The sequence below is a fragment of the Colossoma macropomum genome, unplaced genomic scaffold (genome assembly GCF_904425465.1).
Source record: "Colossoma macropomum unplaced genomic scaffold, Colossoma_macropomum, whole genome shotgun sequence".
Classification (NCBI taxonomy): Eukaryota; Metazoa; Chordata; class Actinopteri; order Characiformes; family Serrasalmidae; genus Colossoma; species Colossoma macropomum.
This window is the reverse complement of record NW_023494791.1, coordinates 13,413,532-13,432,860: the sequence shown is the minus strand read 5'-3', so window position 1 is coordinate 13,432,860 and position 19,329 is coordinate 13,413,532. Positions and strand designations below refer to the sequence as shown.

At 38.0% G+C, this 19,329-nt stretch overlaps 2 protein-coding genes across 3 annotated transcripts; both read left to right on the top strand.

The window, feature by feature from the left end:
* Positions 1-438: 438 nt before the first annotated feature.
* Positions 439-10,846, top strand: si:dkey-33c12.4 (uncharacterized protein LOC560112 homolog). 2 transcript variants are annotated; one of them, XM_036573964.1, is made up of 18 exons: positions 439-601; positions 1,049-1,092; positions 1,591-1,669; positions 2,477-2,655; positions 3,533-3,616; positions 3,714-3,782; positions 4,213-4,296; positions 4,406-4,561; positions 4,835-4,904; positions 4,990-5,080; positions 5,290-5,431; positions 5,584-5,688; positions 6,268-6,358; positions 6,468-6,618; positions 6,990-7,064; positions 7,490-7,592; positions 9,142-9,245; positions 9,548-10,846. In XM_036573964.1, exons 1-18 carry the CDS (start codon positions 574-576, stop codon positions 9,660-9,662), a joined length of 1,770 nt encoding a protein of 589 aa, XP_036429857.1. In that variant the 5' UTR covers positions 439-573; the 3' UTR covers positions 9,663-10,846. The 2 variants fall into 2 exon arrangements, with proteins under 2 accessions (XP_036429857.1, XP_036429856.1); XM_036573963.1 differs by having other exon boundaries at positions 4,111-4,296.
* A 3,752-nt stretch (positions 10,847-14,598) lies between these two features.
* si:dkey-33c12.3 (uncharacterized protein LOC335380 homolog) lies at positions 14,599-19,015 on the top strand. The gene is made up of 3 exons (XM_036573961.1): positions 14,599-15,717; positions 17,556-17,680; positions 17,881-19,015. Exons 1-3 carry the CDS (start codon positions 14,734-14,736, stop codon positions 17,939-17,941), a joined length of 1,170 nt encoding a protein of 389 aa, XP_036429854.1. The 5' UTR covers positions 14,599-14,733; the 3' UTR covers positions 17,942-19,015.
* Positions 19,016-19,329: the final 314 nt, after the last annotated feature.

Below are 19,329 nucleotides of genomic sequence, written 5' to 3'. Positions count from 1 at the left end.
TGTAAACGTAGTAGTTAACAGTGCTTTTGCTTTGGAACTGAGCCAAACCCATGTGCAAAATTTACCGCCACTTTGCGCGGTAAATTAAAGTGGTGAACGACGTAACATTACTATCTCATGATAACAGCAACAACCATACTACTACTACTACTACTACTAATGATAATAATAATAACAACAAAAATGGTAACAATACTAAAAAAAAGTAATAATAACAATATAATAATACTTATTTTTTGATATTTTCTTATATTTACACAATTATATATTCACAGAATATACTTCAGGAAATCTAAAAGGGTGATTGGTTAAATATAACATGCAGTTTCGATTCCCCGTTGTGAGGAGCAGAAGTGGAACCGCTCGGGGGGAGAGGAGGGTCCACCTAGCCAACGACGAATGACGCATGCGCACTGCGCACATCTGCGCACTGTTCAAAGGTGAGTTAGCAGGAGGAGGAGGAGGAAGCGTGCGGAGCAGAGCGCTCGGATAATGCTAAAGTTACGGACATCTGAGTGAACTTCTAGCAATAAATTTACTATAAATCTAAAAATATATATATACAACATAAACATGTCAAAAAGAGATACATTTGGACCAGGTAAATATCTTTTTTTCCTTCTGGAGACAACACCTACAGACTGTTCTAGTTCTTCCAAACTTTAGCCAATGTTAGCTCGCTAGCTAAATAACAGCTGTTACACAGTTCAGCCTAACTTCGGGTTAGTTTAAAGACAGACTCTCGAATACATGCATGTAGTTACTACGATGTCTTGCTGACTTGTATTGAGTATATCCGTATTTCTAGCGACTTTTGTTTCGCTCATCGAAGTACTTTTGTTCTCGCTGCTTAGCTAGCAACATTAACTTAACGTTTTTCAAGGCTGCAGAACGTCGTCCCACGCGTTTCTAGCTGCTTAGTCAGATGTTTGTATTGTTCAGTGTCTTGTGAGGAACACCTGGGTTCAGGCCTAAGTGTTTTAAAATGCGTGAAAATGCCTTTGAAAATGAAAATGTCATCGTTGAATCCCAATGTTTATCGTTTCAGATTACTTCCGTATGGGTGAACATGTGCGCATCATGCAGACGCGTGTAAGTATGCCACGTTTTATTTATATAGTTAAATATATGAATGTGGTTTTATTGTGGAGCGTTGAATTTGTAGTGTTTATCTTTGAGTTTAACCCTCCTAGTATCTTTCGATGTTTGACATTCGTTGTTTAACGAAATTAACGTGATATGTTTTCAATGTTTTTGTACGCATCGGTGTTCATTGGGGTCAGTTTGACCCCTGGCTATTTTAGCGGTATAAAACAAAAAAGTTATATAAAAAGTATAAAAAAAATTCTGTTTAGATAACATAAGACATGTCAACATTTTACGTTCATTTGTTTTGCTTGTTTTGGATAATGTTGAGGTCACTATAGCATCCAGTTTTATTATCTTCAGCAATCTTCCCTGCTTTAGAACCCTAACCTAACGTAACTATACCTGGAGTAGGTGAAAATATAATTCCTGCGAAAACTTTGATATTTCCGAGTCTAGAGGTCTAGCCTACTAGTTTGTGTTTTGTAATGTCATCTTCCTCAGGAGGCTGTGGTCAACTTGCTCCATAGAGGAGGCACAGGATACAATCTGTTAGATACCTTCAGTTTTGGTTGTGGAATGGGTAAGATGTCTCGTTGTCTCTGTTTTGTTTTCCATACACAGGTTTAAATATGTTTGGTCTCATTTATTTTGGCTCACAGAAAGAGGGATCCAAACTCCAGGGTCTTTAGGGTGTGCTTGACCAGTTGAGCTATGTTTATAACACATCTTATCACTACGTGTATACTCATGGGAAAATTCTGTAGGGACATCATACTCTAGGGAATTCCTGATTACTGTTAAAGGGAAGTCTTAGATTGACTGTTAAGATGTGTCAGTGTATCTTAAAGTGGATTTTAGTTCAAACTCCAGTGTTACAGAACATAAAATTTTTAAAAATACTCAAAATGATGCTAACGTGGTGCTGTGAGTGTGCTTGCCTGTGGAATCTGTTCCTGTATAGTGATTTGTGGATCTAATGATGAAGTTTTTGTGCTCATCAGTTCAGGTTCTGGGTTTACTGAGTATAAGGATTTTACCAGTTTATAAGCACAATGACATGACTGACTTGCTCTATAGTGCCTTGTTGCTGCCTGCAATAGGCCCATGAAATTTGGCCATATATATACTTCTCTTATGTTTTCTGGGAGCCAGTCCTTTTAAAGTCAACTTCAAAATGGATCTTTTTTTTACCTTCTCAGTTTATTTCCCTTGTTTAGCACATATTAAGCACAATTTCTTACATAATTTAGAATACATATCTTGCTTTCCTATAATCTTCCATCAAAAGTGAACTGTTTTGGTGAAGTAGCAGAAGGAAAAAAGTTTGTAAATAGGAACACATAATGAATCCACAATTGGTTTGAGGGCTTTCATGTTTGTCTTTCAGGTCTGGATCACTACCCTACTGAGTTTGTGGAGTATGTGGAATCTTCTGATGACGATGATGATTTTGGCAGCCAAAACAATAGATACTGTGGTTTCTCTCCGAACTTTCTAAATAGAGGGTTTCCAAACACACGGCCTGCAATAGGCTGCTTTAAACCAGTCAAACGCATCTCACCAGAGGTTAGTGCTATGTGCATGTAATTCAGTGTGCTCTGACGGAAGTATTTAATGAAACATTCCTGATTAATAATGAATAAAGTAGATATTAGCTAACTTGAGCATTTGGAAATCTCCTGAAAAAAGGTAACATTGGAAAGCAGGCTATAGACTGCATGCTTTTGGGAGATCACCTCTAAAGGGGATGAACTCAATGAACTCTTGAACTCACAAAAAAAAAGAAATTATGCAAAGTGTAGCTACTAATTAGGGCTGAAAGGAAGGGAAATGTTGGATGACAGTATAAACTATAGCTGAGGTAAAAACTAATTAAAGGGGAATTTTGTTAGATGACAGTATAAATTATAGCTGAAGTAAACTCCTGAACGTGGGTGAAGAAGCTGTGTAAGATGACCTTGAGAGGATTTTTAAAAAATGACATCATGTGCGTTTGGTTTTAAGGGTTGCCAGAAAGGGTGCAGGGTTTGGATATAATGGGGACTAAGATGATATGGAATTGTGTAAAAAGGGGTGGGGTGATTACTTCACCACCCCAAAAAAGGGATGCTTCGTGATGATATTTGCATTGTGGTTGTCTGGGAACCATCTTGCCACTTAAAGCTCAATAAAGAGAAGGCCTTTTCCTTCCTTCCACAACAACTCTTCAGCTGAAGTCTTATTCCTTTTTTGTTCCTTTTATCCCTTTTTACTTTTTGTTGATATCCCTTTATTCCTTTAATTCTTTTTGAAGAAATTAGACTACAGTTACTTATCAGGGCAATAGTATAGAACATATTAGAGATACTCATTTATGTCTATACCCTGGGCAGAAGAGACAGCTCTTAGTCGCGACACCTCCATAAGAGATTGATAAGTGTGTAACATGTTGTGTACTTTTTAGGAGGCAGCAAAAAATGCTAAGGAACTGTTAGATGAAGAGGAAAAACTTAAAAAAAAGGCAGAGAAGAAAAAACAGAAGAAAATGGTAATGTCAAACATGTACACCTTTTTCTGTTTTGATGAATCCAAAATTCTATCTTTTGAATGTTGTTTGAGTTGCATCTCCTACTGGTGTTCCACAGCGGCAGCGAGAGAGACGTCGACTAGAAAAAGTAGAAAAAGAAAATACTGATAAAGATAAAAACAAAAAGGTGAGCTAATGTATATGACCTACACGGATTTTCACACAGCACTTTTCCCGGTCAAATGCATTCTATATTTTAATGCTTGTTTTTTTTCCCAAGATGTTAACTCGGCAAGTGAATAGAAATTGCATATTTAAATTAGCAAAAAAAATGCCATATTTAAGTTTGTTTCATGTACAGGATGCATTAACATATTTTCACTTAGAAAATCAACAAAATGTAATTTGACCAGTGGTATTTAAACTTTTGCATATGATTATATAGTGCTGGTACCAAGCAGTGAATGTAAATTTTCAATGTTTATCTCTTTTGTTGTGTATTTTGTGGTGTGTAGGTTGGTCCTGGTACAGTGAAATCTAAACTTACAGAAAGTGGCTGTGGAAATAAGGATAAAACAAATAACAATGCACCTCTACATCCTGACCATTGCCCACAGATCTCCTCTGTAGCTACAGACAGCAGTGACAGTTCTGATGAGGAAGATGATGACGATAAAGGAAGTCTATCTGATGATCTCCAGGTTGTTTTTTTTGTGTCCTATGTACTAATAATGGTTACATTAATTGTGCAATAATTGTGCATGCATGTGAGTAACTTGCAGCTAGAATTTTGCCTTTTATGTCTTTCAGGAACTGGACATGAACAGCTGCTTTGTGACAAATGCAGCAGCCATTGCCAAACGCAAACTCGAACAGAAACCTAAATCTGATAGGAAAGACAAAAAAGCTGAGAACTCCAGGAAATATGAGGCAGAAAAGAAAACCGTAGCAGAGCCTCAGATTAGGGTATGGAAAAAATTTAATTTTTAAAATGTGTTGGAAAAGATACATTGAGTCCATTTTAATGGAAAATCTGCTTTATTAATTTGAACAGGTTGTTTTATTATTATTATTATTATTATTATTATTATTATTACTATAGATTTGTAAAAACCTGTAAGATATGTAAAGTGAGTTATTTTAACACATTGAATTGGATAATGAATACATATATGATATTACATGTATGAAAGAAAAAAACTCATGTTTGCATCAATTTTCACACTGTCCTTACCACAGAATCATGAGAATGAGGAGGGGTCAGGAGAGGCAGTAAATGACTTTGTTACAAAGAGCATGGAGCTAGCAGGTACGTTTAATCTTGGAAGAGACTTACTTTCGATATCCAGTTATTATAATGTAATCTTACATGTTTTTTTTCCTTTTACTTTCAGTGACGGGCAACGCATATGCACAAGCAGGGAATTTGGATATGGCAGTGAAGTTTTTTACTGACGCTATTAAACACAATCCTAAAGAGTTTAAGTAAGTATTAACAAAGTATAGTGCAGCAGAGCGTAAATGTGTAAAATGTCTTTGCTACAGTATTGGCACCCACTTTACACTTCTTATGTTACTTGTGTGTACTTCAGGTACAGTTTATGAGGAAACCTTCTGCATATTATCTGCAGTGGCATGCAGCATTTATCTTCAGAAGTTAAATACATAATGCTCTTGGTGTGTCTGCCTAACAGGTTGTTTGGGAATCGCTCCTTCTGTTATGAGAAAATGCAACAGTATGAGAAGGCCTTAATAGATGCTGATATTGCTCTGTCTTTAAACCCCACATGGATTAAAGGACTCTACAGAAAAGGCAAAGCACTGGTTGGGCTTAAGGTACAGTTGTGATAATTGGATTGAAAAGGCCTGTTACCTTCTCCTAATACTGATTTCTTTGTAAAAAAAAAAGTGTTTTCCTCGTTTTAAAATAGTTTTCTTGTGCGAGATCCCAAATATAAAAATTGTCAAAAGTCTGTTCCCTTCCATAGAGATACTATGATGCTAGTCTGACCTATAAGGAAGTTTTAAAGTTGGACAGCTCCTGTACTGATGCTGCTCAAGAGCTGATGAGGGTACGGATAATGCAGTTAATGGTAAGTAGGGCAGTGGGTATGTCTGTATCTGTCTGTTTTCAGTAAATAAGGGGTGTACATTATGAGCAGCTTGTCTTGGTGGGATTATACCATGAGGATTAGAACATAGTTAAACATATCACACATGTATTATAGTTGTAGATATGGAACCAAAAGGAAACAAAACGGACCTGCAAAAAGTAATCAAAGATGAAATATCATACAGAACCTTTCAGTGAGAAATGCAAAATTTTTATGCTTTACCCACAGGCACTGTAAATGGGAGTTGCTCATTGTCTTTGACCTGTTTTTAAAATATTATTCCCATGCACATGGTGTGGAGATCATAGCATTTGCATTGCTCAAACTCACTTGGTCATCACTCTCCAGAGTGTTTAAATTCTTTCTAGCACTGACTGAATTAAATCATGCATAAATCTTCAAAAAGAAAATCACGAAGATTTACAGGTTACAGGCACATGACCCACTAAAGATTCAAGACATCTTTTTCCTGGAGGACTGTAACATTTTAACATGTATATTTGTATGTTGCCAATGAGCTGCTGATAACAAAAATGTCTTTTCGCCATGTGTCTGCAGGATATGGGCTTCACTCGAGAACAGAGTTCAAATGCTCTGATTATACATGGAACAGTAGAAAAAGCCTTAGAAGCTCTCTCTGGGTTGCAGGGTAAGACCATTTCTACTTGCTCAGTGTTCTTTCTGAATCGGTCTTTGACAAGACCCTTTTTTTAATCTCTGCCATTTCTTCATTTCTTCTGTCCTGCCCATGGCTGTAGGTAGTGTTGCAACTGCCACTGTGCCCAGTGAAGTGTCTGTTGAAGAGGATTGGATACGTGCAGAGAGAAATCCTCATCCTCATAAAGTCCCTCTCAGAACAGTCCTTCAGAACCAGCCTAGAGCCAACACTGCAGTCAAGACTTCACCCCAGTAAGCAAACATGTGTGAATGACTGTCTATAACTACATTTCTTTACAAAGTGAGCATAATTTGGTCTGTTTAACTGGACTTGCAGCGCAGCTTGTAAAACACTGAATAAAATCATGGTAGTTGTAGGATGATAATTGTTGTTGTTGTTGTTGTTGTTGTTGTTGTTGTTATGATTGTTGTGGTGATTATTATTATTATTATTATTATTATTGTAGTATGTGTATTATTTATATGTGGTCTTTCAGCTTATTAAATCTGAGAAAAACTAAATATTGTGATGCATATTACATATCATGAAAAAATGATCATGGCATAATATTTTTGCCATATCGCCCACCCATAGATTATGTGTGTATGCTTTCCCCTTTTAGAGAGCTGTTTCCCATCTGGGTCGGGGATCTGGTACCTGCCTTATCAGAGTCAAAGATCTATGAACTCTTCAGGGTGTAAGTTTGCTTCCTCAGCCGTATTGCTTCAGTGCTTTCTCAGTCAGCTGGCCAACTTTATACTGTAGGGTTTTCAGTCCTCATATGGTAAAGTTTGTTGGGATATGAAGACAAGCTCTTATTATTATTATTATTATTACTATTATTATGACTTATTATTATTTATTTATTTATTTTTTTTAAGCAGCGACATCGTTTCAGCTTCTGTATTTGCTGAAACTATGTGGCAGGTGCATTTGTGCTTTATACCCCCTTTAAAGTAGAGTGCAGTTCTTTCAGTTTCCCTCAGAATTATTCAGAAAAGGTCATGACAAACTTCAATAAGATAAAATGAGACTTTTTATTAAATGACATTTAAATCAGTATCTGTGAGTTTGAAAGAAAGGTGGTTTGTGTATTTATTTTTGTTATATTTGAAAAAACAGCCATGGGCCAGTCCATAGTGTAAGAGTACTGCAGGACAAACGCTGTGCTTTTGTCAACTACATCAACAAAGAGGACAGTAAAAAAGCCATCCGAGATATGCATGTAAGTATCCATTGATTACGTGGCTATACGTCACTACCACAGACTTGCCAACCTTTACGCAGTTTGCATAGCAGGTATGCATATTGAAAAAGTACACTGATACAATTTGTCACTCTAAACTACGCAAAAAGCTGGTGACGCATGCGAGTTCAGTTGTGCATGTGCAGCCCTCAAATCTAACAGCAACTGGCAGTAACGTCTAGCCCTCTGAAAAACGAACAGTTGATGACCAAATCATAGTGCTGGGTTTATTCTCCGGGGATGACAGTTGCATAATGTCAACAGTTTAAAGAGACTGCAAATTTATAGCACAAAATGTTTTTTTTTATACCTCTCCTTTGCCCTCCTCACTCTGCCTGGCTGGTTCCACAAGTGAGGTTGGTGCTGTTTACCTTTGCAAAGCAATTAAAAAGCTGGGGTGGTTGTGGAAAGTTGAAATTGTGAATAGAGTTAATGCAGACCTGCCAACCTAGGGAAAATATTTAACATTGATAACGTTGGCCTCACGAAATGTGTAAGCCAGCTTGCTTGTTCGCTGGGAATTTAAGTTGGCAAAAATAATGTTAAATTATATTGTCCTTGTGTCACAGATCGTTAAACGTGACACTTCATAGTACTGTATTCATAATCATTATTGCAGCCAAACCATAACCGTAATGAGAGGAGCAGATCATGGCAGGAAGAAAAAAAAGGCAAGAGCTGCAGAAATAACATTACCTAGAAAGTTTATCGGGAGGCATGCCTGTGTGCATCTTGCAGTTTAAAAAAAAAAAAAGATGTCAGATGAGGACAACACTGATAAGTGAGGGGGGAGGGGTGGCACACCCTCCTGAATAACGAGTCTTGATAATATGGGGGTGCGTAGGAAAATGACCGAGTGCTAAGCAAATTTTTTTATTTATTTATTTATTTTTTTAAATAAATAAAGTATTACACTGTTGTGCTGTGCAAAATATTTTCCCAAGGGTGTTAGGTCTGCTGCCATATAATTTCATAAAACAAATGTCAGTCACATGGACAAGCAGAGCTCTCTACCTTTGCATTTGCAGCCTACAAACCATGGGTTTACAAAATGTCTTGAAAGCTCTATAGGTTTCCACATTGAAAAACAAATTAAAGCGCTGCTCTATTTAAGTAAACATAAAGTTATGCTCTGGAATGACTGAATGATTTAAGTTAATTCGTTAATTTCAAGAGAAAGAGTCTTGAGTACATTGTGACCTGCAGTTTAGCGTTGACTGTAGTTCAAGATCATGCCTATGCTTTAAGCATGTTCTGCAGATGCGTGAAGATGCTGTTGAAAGCAATGTTATTGCCATATTGTCTGGAAATTTCAGTACTGGTATCCCAGTGCAGAAACATAAAAAAAAATTTTCTAAAAAGTGTCATTGGTGATTTGTAGATTTGTAGATGTAGAACGAGCACAAGTTGACCATAATAATTTTAACTGTAACCCTAAATGGACACTACGTGCAGTTAACTTTTGTTTCACTATTGCTATTACTGATTGTATGTGTGTGTATATAATGCATGTATATGTGGATTGCAGGGTTATGCTATTGCAGGAACTTCTCTTGTGGTGCGTTATCCGGACAGAATCTACACACATCTTGGCGCATCCAAAACAGCAGCAACAGACACAGGGAAGGTTAGGTAAGCAGGCGCTCATTTGTTTGTTTTTTCCACCTGCACTTTGTACTAACTGGTTTATCAATTCATTCATTATTATTGTTGTCTAGTCTAGTCTATTATTGTTCAGCTATTCTGTAGAAATGATCTATAGTTCTTTAATTTCTACTAGATTTGTTCTTTTCCTTAGTAATATTTAATTTCATTGATTTTTAACTGGCTGCATATGGTTTCATATTGCTTTCTTGTACTTTGATGTGTACTTACATGGTTTGTTTGTTTGTTTTTATATAAATATATAATCTAACATCTTTTCTTTTGTGCAGTAAACTACCTGAGGAATGTTTTTTCTGGAGGACAACAGGCTGCATTAAGAACAATCGCTGTGCTTACAAACATGTACCAGAACACAAAGGCATTGATCGACCAAAAGCTAAATGATGACAGAATGTCTGATGTTAATCCACAGTACAAGATATTTTATCTCCCATTTAGTAAAGAAAGCTTATGATGGGATACATAACAAAAACACCACATGTACTAATAAATAAGAGGCAATCGATGGGATGCTCAGAAGATTTTCAGTATGTATTTCTGTTACTGTTTGCAACAATCGATTACTAGAGTTGAAAGCTACCGTGCTCACCTTGTCTGTGGTTAGATCTGAATTGCCCTCCTTAATGTTGGGTTCACTGTGTGTGCAGCATCACTCTAATTCACATAATATTCCCATACCAAGTTTATCTAATCCTCGCTTTTTTCAACAAGTGCTTAAAACCAAATCTAAATTCTGTTTTCCTTGCATGAATACTTGGATTAAAGGCAAGCTTACTGCAAATTTTTCATTTCTTGCACTTTATATTTTATTTTTCATTGAAGATTTAGTTTTAATTACGCTTTCATGTCTTAAACCAGAGGGTGTTTTGACTTTGTAAGTCTTAATTGGGCCAGGAAAAAGTCCATGCTTAGACTCATCCTCGTCTCCTCTAGTGTTTTATTTACTAATTGAGTAATGTTATGGGGGTATATTAATCTCACTGGGGCAGTTAAAACAGCCAAACCTTTTTTTATAAAGTGTAATAAACATGCCAAAACTGTATTATGTTGCCTTTTTTACAAATTGAAAGTCTATGTACCACATACAGTGCTATGATATTGTACTGTAAATGTTTTGTGATTACACAAATTAGCATGGCATTGCTGTTTTTTCATTATTTGTTTCCTGTGTACCCACAAAGACACAAGCAACAGGCACAAGCACATGCATTGTTTACTGGTTTTCTGTCTTAGATTCTGTGCATTGCGTTTAGATTTGTTATTCTGTGCCTTTCAGAGAGAATGACATAGAGGGAAATAAATGGTCATACATTATGCAATTGATTTCAATCCAGACACAAGTTATGCATTCATTTTTATAAATCTCCATCTATAAACTATAAACTGAGCTAAAAAAAATGGGTTGGGAGGTAGGGGTCAAAATAATATTGTATTCATTTGCCCTTGTAGTATTCCAAGATTATTTTTAAGTCTTCAGATAGAGATGCCAACCTCATTTCAATTGCCTAAGATAGTTCAAACATATAAAGCTGAAAATGTACATGTAATGTCTTATTTAACACAAATCAGGAAAAACAAATCAATGGTAAAGTAAATGCATTTCTTGTTCAGCTGAATTATCTAACATTGTATGTTAAAATTGTATTTCTGCAGCACTTCAACTCAATTTCAATCTGTAGCTTTTACTGTACTCTTCCAAAATTCAGTTTCTTTGAGCTATGCTGTTGTGGTGTTTTGTATTATTGATCATTTACAAGATTAACTGGTATTCCAGTTTTAGTTTTCTGACAGATGCCATTAGGCAGTCATTCATTGCAATGAATTTGCAATTAAACACTGACTATGACTACATAATTGAGTGTTAATTTGTCCAGTTGCTTTTGGTCCACTGGGAGACAGGGGTGCTATGTATTAAAGTGCCTTTATTGTTTGCTTTATATGGATCAGGCTTTATAAATTTAGATACAATCAATTAGATACATCAGCAAAATTAATGTCATTACCTGATCTCAAAATCACCAGAGACAAATGTTTGGGTCTGATCACAGCATATGTGTAAGATGTTTGATGTGAAGACAGTGAGTAAGTCTGGGGAAGCTTTGCTGTCGACCTGCTGAGCTGATCTTTTTTAAAGTTTATAGCAGTTTTGACCTGGACGACTATCAGTTCAGTTATCTGCTGTTCTCTCAGTGTTATGGCTAGATGGGCAGTCCTTCATTCTTCAGATGACCAAAAACAAACCTCAAAGATGTGGAGAAGTTATCTGGCAAAGAAGGAATGTGAAGGGCAGTTCAACTAAATAGCCTGCCCAGTTGACAGATCTCATGCCAATAACTGACTGAAGTTGAAGCAAAGGAAACTTTAATCGCTCATTTCTAAATAAATATGTAGCCTACAGGTTGTGAAGATAGGTAATCTTTCTGATATCATCCATTCTAGGCATTGTGTTAATGACCATATGTCATATAAAATAAGTCAGACTATAATCATTTTGTGTCAAACTATTGTGTTAAGGTTCTTGAATCTGTTCCCTAATTTGACTCAAGAACGTATTTATTTGGGTTTGGTTTCTGTGAGGTTTGTGATATGTGTGTGTTATGTTTCTCCTTGTTTTCAGAACACCACAGCGCCTGTAAGATCTTGAGGAAGACCTTGAGAAATTCATAGTGACAAAGACAAGAGTTGATAACAGCAGGCCTATCCATTTTAAAATGATTGAGATGCTAACTGAGATTTTTTTATTTATTGATGGAATTTAACCAAGCACATTGTGCCTATTCACAAGAATGAATCTTTATTCATAGAGCAGTCTCAGTCAGCTGTCCATCATAACTTTTAAATATGTTGATCTATTGAAATGCAGTGTTGCCAGTTTAATGACTGTCTCATAGAGCCCCTTAGTTCAGTAGTTATGGTACTGCCAGTGGAGTGTCTTCTCTCAGCCTAAAGACTTGTGTAACAGAAAAATGGCAAAATATTCCACATCCGAAACTGGAACAATTACTGTGAGTCCCCAAACAACTAGTAAGTGTTGTTAAAAGTATGTGAAGTAACACAGTGATAAACATGATCCTGTCCCAACTTTTTAAAAAATGTTTTGCCAGCCTCATTTGGAATGTACAGAGCCCTGCTGGTGACATCCCATATAAATAAAAATGAATGCATGGCCATGATTTAATAAGGCATGGGGACAAGATAATTAAGTCATGGCCACGACTTAGTAAGGCATGGGAAAGAGATCCTAATGCATAGCAACAACTTCGTAAGGCATGGGGACGAGATCCTAACGCATGGCCACAACTTAGTAAGGCATGGGGATGAGATCCTAATGCGTGGCCACCACTTAGTAATCCATAAGACAAAATATAGCCACATCTTTCCGTTTGTGCAAAACTGTAATTCTTTATTCTCTAAGAGAAACTACTTGTGCACATTTTAATGAATGAATTACTGTTTTTTTTTTTAATCTAACAACTTAACATGCTGGAAAAAAAAGGTTTTGGTGCATTATTTATTTTATTTTTTATCTTTTCCCAATATGTTAAACTCATGACCTGCGATGGACTGGCGACTTGTCCAGGGTGTATCCTGCCTTTCACCCAATGACTGCTGGGATAGATTCCAGCTCCCCCATAACCCAGAAGTATGAGTGGCTTAGAAAATGTGTGTGTGTGTGTGTGTGTGTTGAACTCAGCAACGAAATAGAAATAAATCTGCAGCAAATGCCATGTTTAAGTCTGTTCTCTGTAGAGGATATGTTAACTTATTTTCACTCAGAAAATCAGCAAAACATAATCTGACCAGGGGTGATCAAAAATTTTTGGTGTTTGATCCATATTATGCCTTTCTTGAACTGATCTGGCTTGAAATTTTCAGAGATATATGTAATTTATTTAAATAAATTAACACATTTATTAAAATGTTTATTTGACATTCATAATTCTCATTGGAAGTGTAGCCTATTCCAAGAAAAAAATAAGAAAAAGGAACAAACAATTTTTAAAAAATGCCATTGAAGCCTTTGCTTGATGAAGAAAATATGCCCCTGCCCCTTTTAATTCTAGAGTCAAATATGAATGATTAATAATTAACCAGCTCTATCTAGAATAGCCTACCTGACAAATAGATTGTACATAACAAGTGCTAGCTGTCAGCTTCTGTATGCTTACTCCTCAAAATTAGTATTGTCATTAGTGCCTCCTGGTACAGTCATCATTGCACTGCCACATTCAGTTTCATCTCAGGTTATAGATCGTATTCCAGATTGTTGTACTTTTCTATTTGTATATATGCCTGTAGATAGGATTTTTTATATTTATTCTTCCTGTTATATTGTTCACACCCTTATTACTATTACTGTCCTGTGTTGTGTGACTGCTACTGGTTGCTAAATTTCCTTCGGGATCAATAAATTATCTATCTATCTATCTATCTATCTATCTATCTATCTATAAACAACAGATATATTTATTTTGACAGGACTGGCTTAGCTTGGATGAACATGATGTTTCAGAGTAAGTGCAAGAAAATATGCCTGGGCAGCATCTGAAAAAAAAAATAGATATTCACAAATTTACTTCCTTTCTGTGGGCCAGTGTCCTGCATTTTCTTGTATTTTGTTTTCCCCTCTCATAACATATGTGTGGTTTCATGTTCTAAAAGCAGTCATATTTAGGTTATACATGACCATTTCCAATCTCTTTTCGACTATTAAGCGATATATCTTTGGACAGCAACAATATGTAAATCACCTCTGTTCTGATTGGCTATCCTGTATTGTGTGTCATTCACCATCAACTTCAGTGTGAATCGGTGGAGCGAAACAGCTATAGGCTGATTAGGTGACCTCACAAAAACACTGATTTCAAAATGGGCTGTTTCTGTAGTTAATTTCCATATATGGAAGCTGGGGAGTAATGGTATGTTTTGAAATTTTACAATGGTTATATATTTCATCAAACTGTATATTTCAGCAAAAGCGACTGCAATTTGATTTCCCATGATATGGACCCTTTAATGCCATGCAATAATGCCAGGAGTTGTAAATTAACTGATGTTTAATAATTTGACTCCCATGCACTGCTTAACATATTTCAGTTTCCATGTTCTTTGTCTTCATTTTTTTGTCATGGAAAAAAAAGAAGGCTGCCATTCTCATCTGCTCCTCTGAGAAAGAGAGAAACACAAGATCAACCTTCAGCTTTACTGCACAGTCATGCACCTTATTGGCTGAGACCAAGAAGCAGCTGTGTGTGCGAACGTGAGCCTGTTTGTGTGTCCTCTATAAAGCATGCTGCTCTGCAGTATTTCTGAACTGGTGCAGTGCCGGTTCATCTCCACTGATGGTGTGCAGAACAAGGGGGACTTAGAAGAAAAACTTCTCAATCAAAAAAACCTTCATATTAACATCATTTAAAAACTAACCAAAAAAGCAACTAAAAAAAAATCCTGCATCATGAGCTTTGATCCTTTCATTTCCTCCTCCTCCGTCCCATTTCGGCGCTGGGATGACCACTCCAGTGCCTACCGCCTCTCCCAGAGCCCCCTCTCCTCCTCCTTCTCATCTCGGCGGCTGCTGAAGTCGGGGCCAGCGGGGAGCTGGGAGAAGAATGACATGACTGTGATGTGCTCCGAGCTGCTGGGGCTGAGAGCTCAGGAGAGGGAGCAGTTAGTAGGGCTGAACAACCGCTTTGCCTCCTACATCGAGAAGGTACGGCACCTGGAGCAGCAGAACCGTGTGTTGCTGCTGCAGCTGGAGGCCCTTCGGCGTGGGCAGAGTCAGCCGTCCCGCCTGCAGCAGCTCTACCAGCAGGAGGTGCGAGGTCTCCAGGAGCAGCTGCGCCAGGAGGCCCAGGACAAGGCACGCATGGAGGTGCAAAGGGACGAGCTGCGGGAGGCGCAGGCGCGGCTGCAGGAGCGCTGGGAGCAGGAGGCCAGGCGGCGTGAGGAGGCTGAGGAGGAGCTGCAGCATGCAAGAGAGGAGGCGGGCAGAGTGGCTCTGTGGAGCTATGATGCTGGGGTCAACGTGGTGTCTCTGGAGCGGGAGCTGGCCTTCCTGAAGCAGGTGTTTGCAGAGGAGCAGGAGGGGCTGCGGGGGCAGCTGCAGGTGACCAGCCTCAGCTTGGGCGAGAAGCTGGATGTAAGCAGGCCAGACCTCTCGGCTGCCCTGAGGGAGATCCGTGTGCAGTACGAGAGCCTAGCTAGGCGCAACAGGCAGGCGGCCGAGGTGTGGTACCAGGGTAAGGTGGCTAGTGTGGCACAGGTAGCCAACAAGCAGGAGGAGGCTGTGCGCTCGGTGCGGGAGGAGACTGCAGAGTACCGGCGGCTGCTTCTGTCCTGCTCCACCGAGGTGGAGACACTGAGAAATGTCATCAACTCGCTGAATGAGCAGCTGAGAGAGCTGGAGGAGACACAGGGCAAGGAGGTGTCCAAGTATCAGGTATTATTCAAAGCATGAGAAAATGGAAAATGGAATTCTGTAGTCAGCTGATTCCCAAGCCTGGTTCTGAAGTACCTGTCCTGCACCTTTTACCATTTTGCTTGCCCTAACACACCCACCATCCTAGGAAGGGCTTGTGAACTAGCTGACTAGTTGGATCAGATGTATCCGAGCACGAAAAACTAAAATATGCAGAAACCACTGTTGCAGTCAAACAAAATCTTTTTGAAAAAAATCTACAGTGGTATGCAAGTTTGAAAACCCCTGGTCGAATTACAGGTTTTATTGATTTTCTAAGAATAAATAAATTAACACATCCTCTGCTGAGAAAAAAAAAAACTTGAATATGTGCAAACTTTATACAAATTCTAGAGCACTATTTCTATATTTTTGCTGAGTTTAACATACTGGAAAAAATAAAACGTGCCATAGCTTTTGCACAGGCCACTTTTTGTTTTATTTTTTACCCATTATGTTAAAGTCAGCATGTTAACTGTAATTGTGCATGAAAATGTGTAGAGTTCTGTACTCTTTAGATGATGTGTTAACTTACTTTCACTTCACAAAACATGTCATTTGACCAGGGGCACCCTTTTTTTCCCACAAGACTGTATAATAATAAAACCGGAATTTCTACAGGATTTGTATTAGAATTATAGTAAATTCACAAGTGTTATGAATTAGTATAGGCCAGTACAGCAGGAAAACTATACATAAGTGAAAATATTGTAGTAGTATAACACAGCACTATCAAATGATTATAGTTTCTTTAAGGGATTATAGTTTTCTGTAAATTATTAAGGTTATTATGTCAACCCCAGTGTCATGGTGACTCAGGCAACAGTGCTGTAGTTCAGCAGGACATAAGGAAAAGGGAATAGGAGCTCAGGAGGGTTTCATGACAGAGGAAGAAGTAATTGGTATTCTATGCACTTGCAGAAGAATATTGTAGACAAAAGGACACTGCAGCACAGGGAATAGTGCAGTGTCTACAGACTGCTGCACTTCTCAATGTTAACAAAACTCCATGAAAATTGGTGACCACATCTAATCTGTGTGGCAATGTTTAATGCCTTATTCATGCCTTGAGATGCTGCACCATGAATGTAATACTGTACTATAAAAAAGAAGTGGTGCTTATTTGTTGTGGCCTACATTTGAAGAGTAACATGACCTTGTATTCTTTTTGGTAATATGACCCACTGTCCACTATTGTAAACATAGACAGCAGTGGAATAGTATTGCCCTGTGTTTTTACTGCGCTGAGACTGAGTGTCAGATATTAATTCAGGTACATTCAGCTAAGGATTCTGTGGTCTGCTGACTCATTCTAACAAAGCTGATGAATATTTTTACTCGCAGCGTCCACAGATTCTAAATATAGTAACAACAGGACATCATAGCTTGTGCTATTCTGGTCTGATGTATTAATTTGACATGTAGGCTGCTAAACATTTAGCACAGCAGCTCTGTTGTTTTAGTCAAGAAGCCTTTTTTTCAGAAGCTGACTTGAACAAGTATCATGTGCAGCATCAGAATTACAAAAGCATATTACAGACAAAAGGACACTGCAGCACAGGGAACAGTGCAGTGTCTACAGACTGCTGCACTTCTCAGTGTTAACAGGACTCCATGAAAATAGGTGACCACATCTAATCTGCGTACCAATGTTTAGTTGGGCATTTCATGACACATTTTAGTCCCTGAGTGCTGAATATAAATATAAATATTTTATCCAGACAGATCTAACAGGTCTATCAGATATTTATAAGCTTTGTTAAATGGTGCTGCTCATCTGTCAGTTATAACTGTATTTTCATTAAATCTATTTTTTATAGGCGAGGATAAGTGATTTAGAGAGGGATATCGCTGAGGCCAAAGAGGAGATGTCACGGTACTTGAAGGAATACCAAGACCTGCTGAACGTAAAGATGGCTCTGGACATCGAGATTGCGGCCTACAAGTAAAACTTAATAATAAATCATTACATTAACCACAATAGATTTTTAGTCTATAGTAGATTTCTGTCTTGCTTTCATCACTGTCTATGTGAAATAATATATCTGTGTAGACAAGGACAAGACTACATATTTGTTCTTTTAGTCTTGCAGTTGTGTTCCCTGTTTGGCTTTATTATGACCGCATTCATGTTTGTTTCAACAGGAAACTACTGGAGGGGGAAGAGATCCGGCTGACGTATTACTCCCTGCCAGCATTGGCTTGAGCCCTTACCTACAAATCTTGATAACCTCCATCAACACTGCACCATTGCCCTAGCTCCTTTACTTGTACCATCAACCCTGTTCCTTAAAGCCATCCTCCTCAACCCTCTAATAACACCAAATTGCCACACATGATCCCTCATAAGTGGCCCAAAACCCAAACCTCCACACCCTACTCATAAATTGTTTCTCTGACCAAACCTCTAACCACATAGAACCCAAACTCCTTATCCTTAATCCCCTAAGCTATTTACCTAACCCTGAGCCCCAGTACCTGAACCTTAAGACATCTGACCATTCCCTCAAAGCTCGTACTCTACCTACATCACTACTTTAAAGACAAACGAGCCCTTGTGTTACGCAAGAGGTACACCATGACCGTCCCCCTTCTTCTTCACACTTTAACTGAAACAAGATGGCCGCCATGGAGAGAATGCTGACCGCAGCACTTGCCCAGCCAGAAGTCAATATCCTGTTGGCAAATTCTAAGTGCCAGTCGCGACTGGCCATCAAGCACCTTCTGCACAAACTCTTAACCAATTGTTTGTGAAGGTGGATGTGTACTGAGGCCGTGCTGACTTTCAGCCTTGAATGCGCCAACAGGATATTTTTCTGCACACTTATAACTATAGTGAGTGTTAGAACTTAGAAGCCTGTTAAACGTCTAATTTCCATTCAGAGCTTTGGCACTTCATTTGGTTGTCATTTATGTTGTGGTTGATGTTTACATTCTAATATTGTGAACTTTGGTTGATTTAGTACTTAAAGTGTATTTAATTAGTGTATGTGAAATGAAACTTATGTTCTAAAGAAATTTAAGTCGTTTTAGTGTATGGAACGGGCAGAGAACTGCAGGCTGATGTAGAAGACAAAAACACTACAGTAGTAAATATCTGTGCGCTCTCATCTGCTTCTGTTTTGTATGCCCATCTGAACAATGTGAAACTGAACCTGTGACTATAGGATAAAAAAATTGCAGAGAGGCAACTAGCATCAGTCTCAGATCTTCCTGGTGCTAAATTTTATTACTCTGCACCTAAAAGTAATATATACTGAATAAATCTATTGAAAAGCTCTCCCTGTGTGTGTGATTAATCTGCATTCCTGTGCCATATATGCTATAAAAGTGCTTTACTAAGCAAGTGTCCCGTAATTAAAGGTGCAAAACATGTCTAATAACCCATATTTCCACACACAGCATGACTGCAAAATATTCCAAACTTCCCTCCAATTTTAACATTTTGATGCATCCAAATTATGATTCTCTGCTGTATTACAACATAGAATATTTCAATTAAATGAATGAGTAGATGGCAGATCACAATTTTTAGGTGAAGCCTGTCTTAAAGGGACACTAACAAACAAACAAATAAATAAACAAATAAACTAT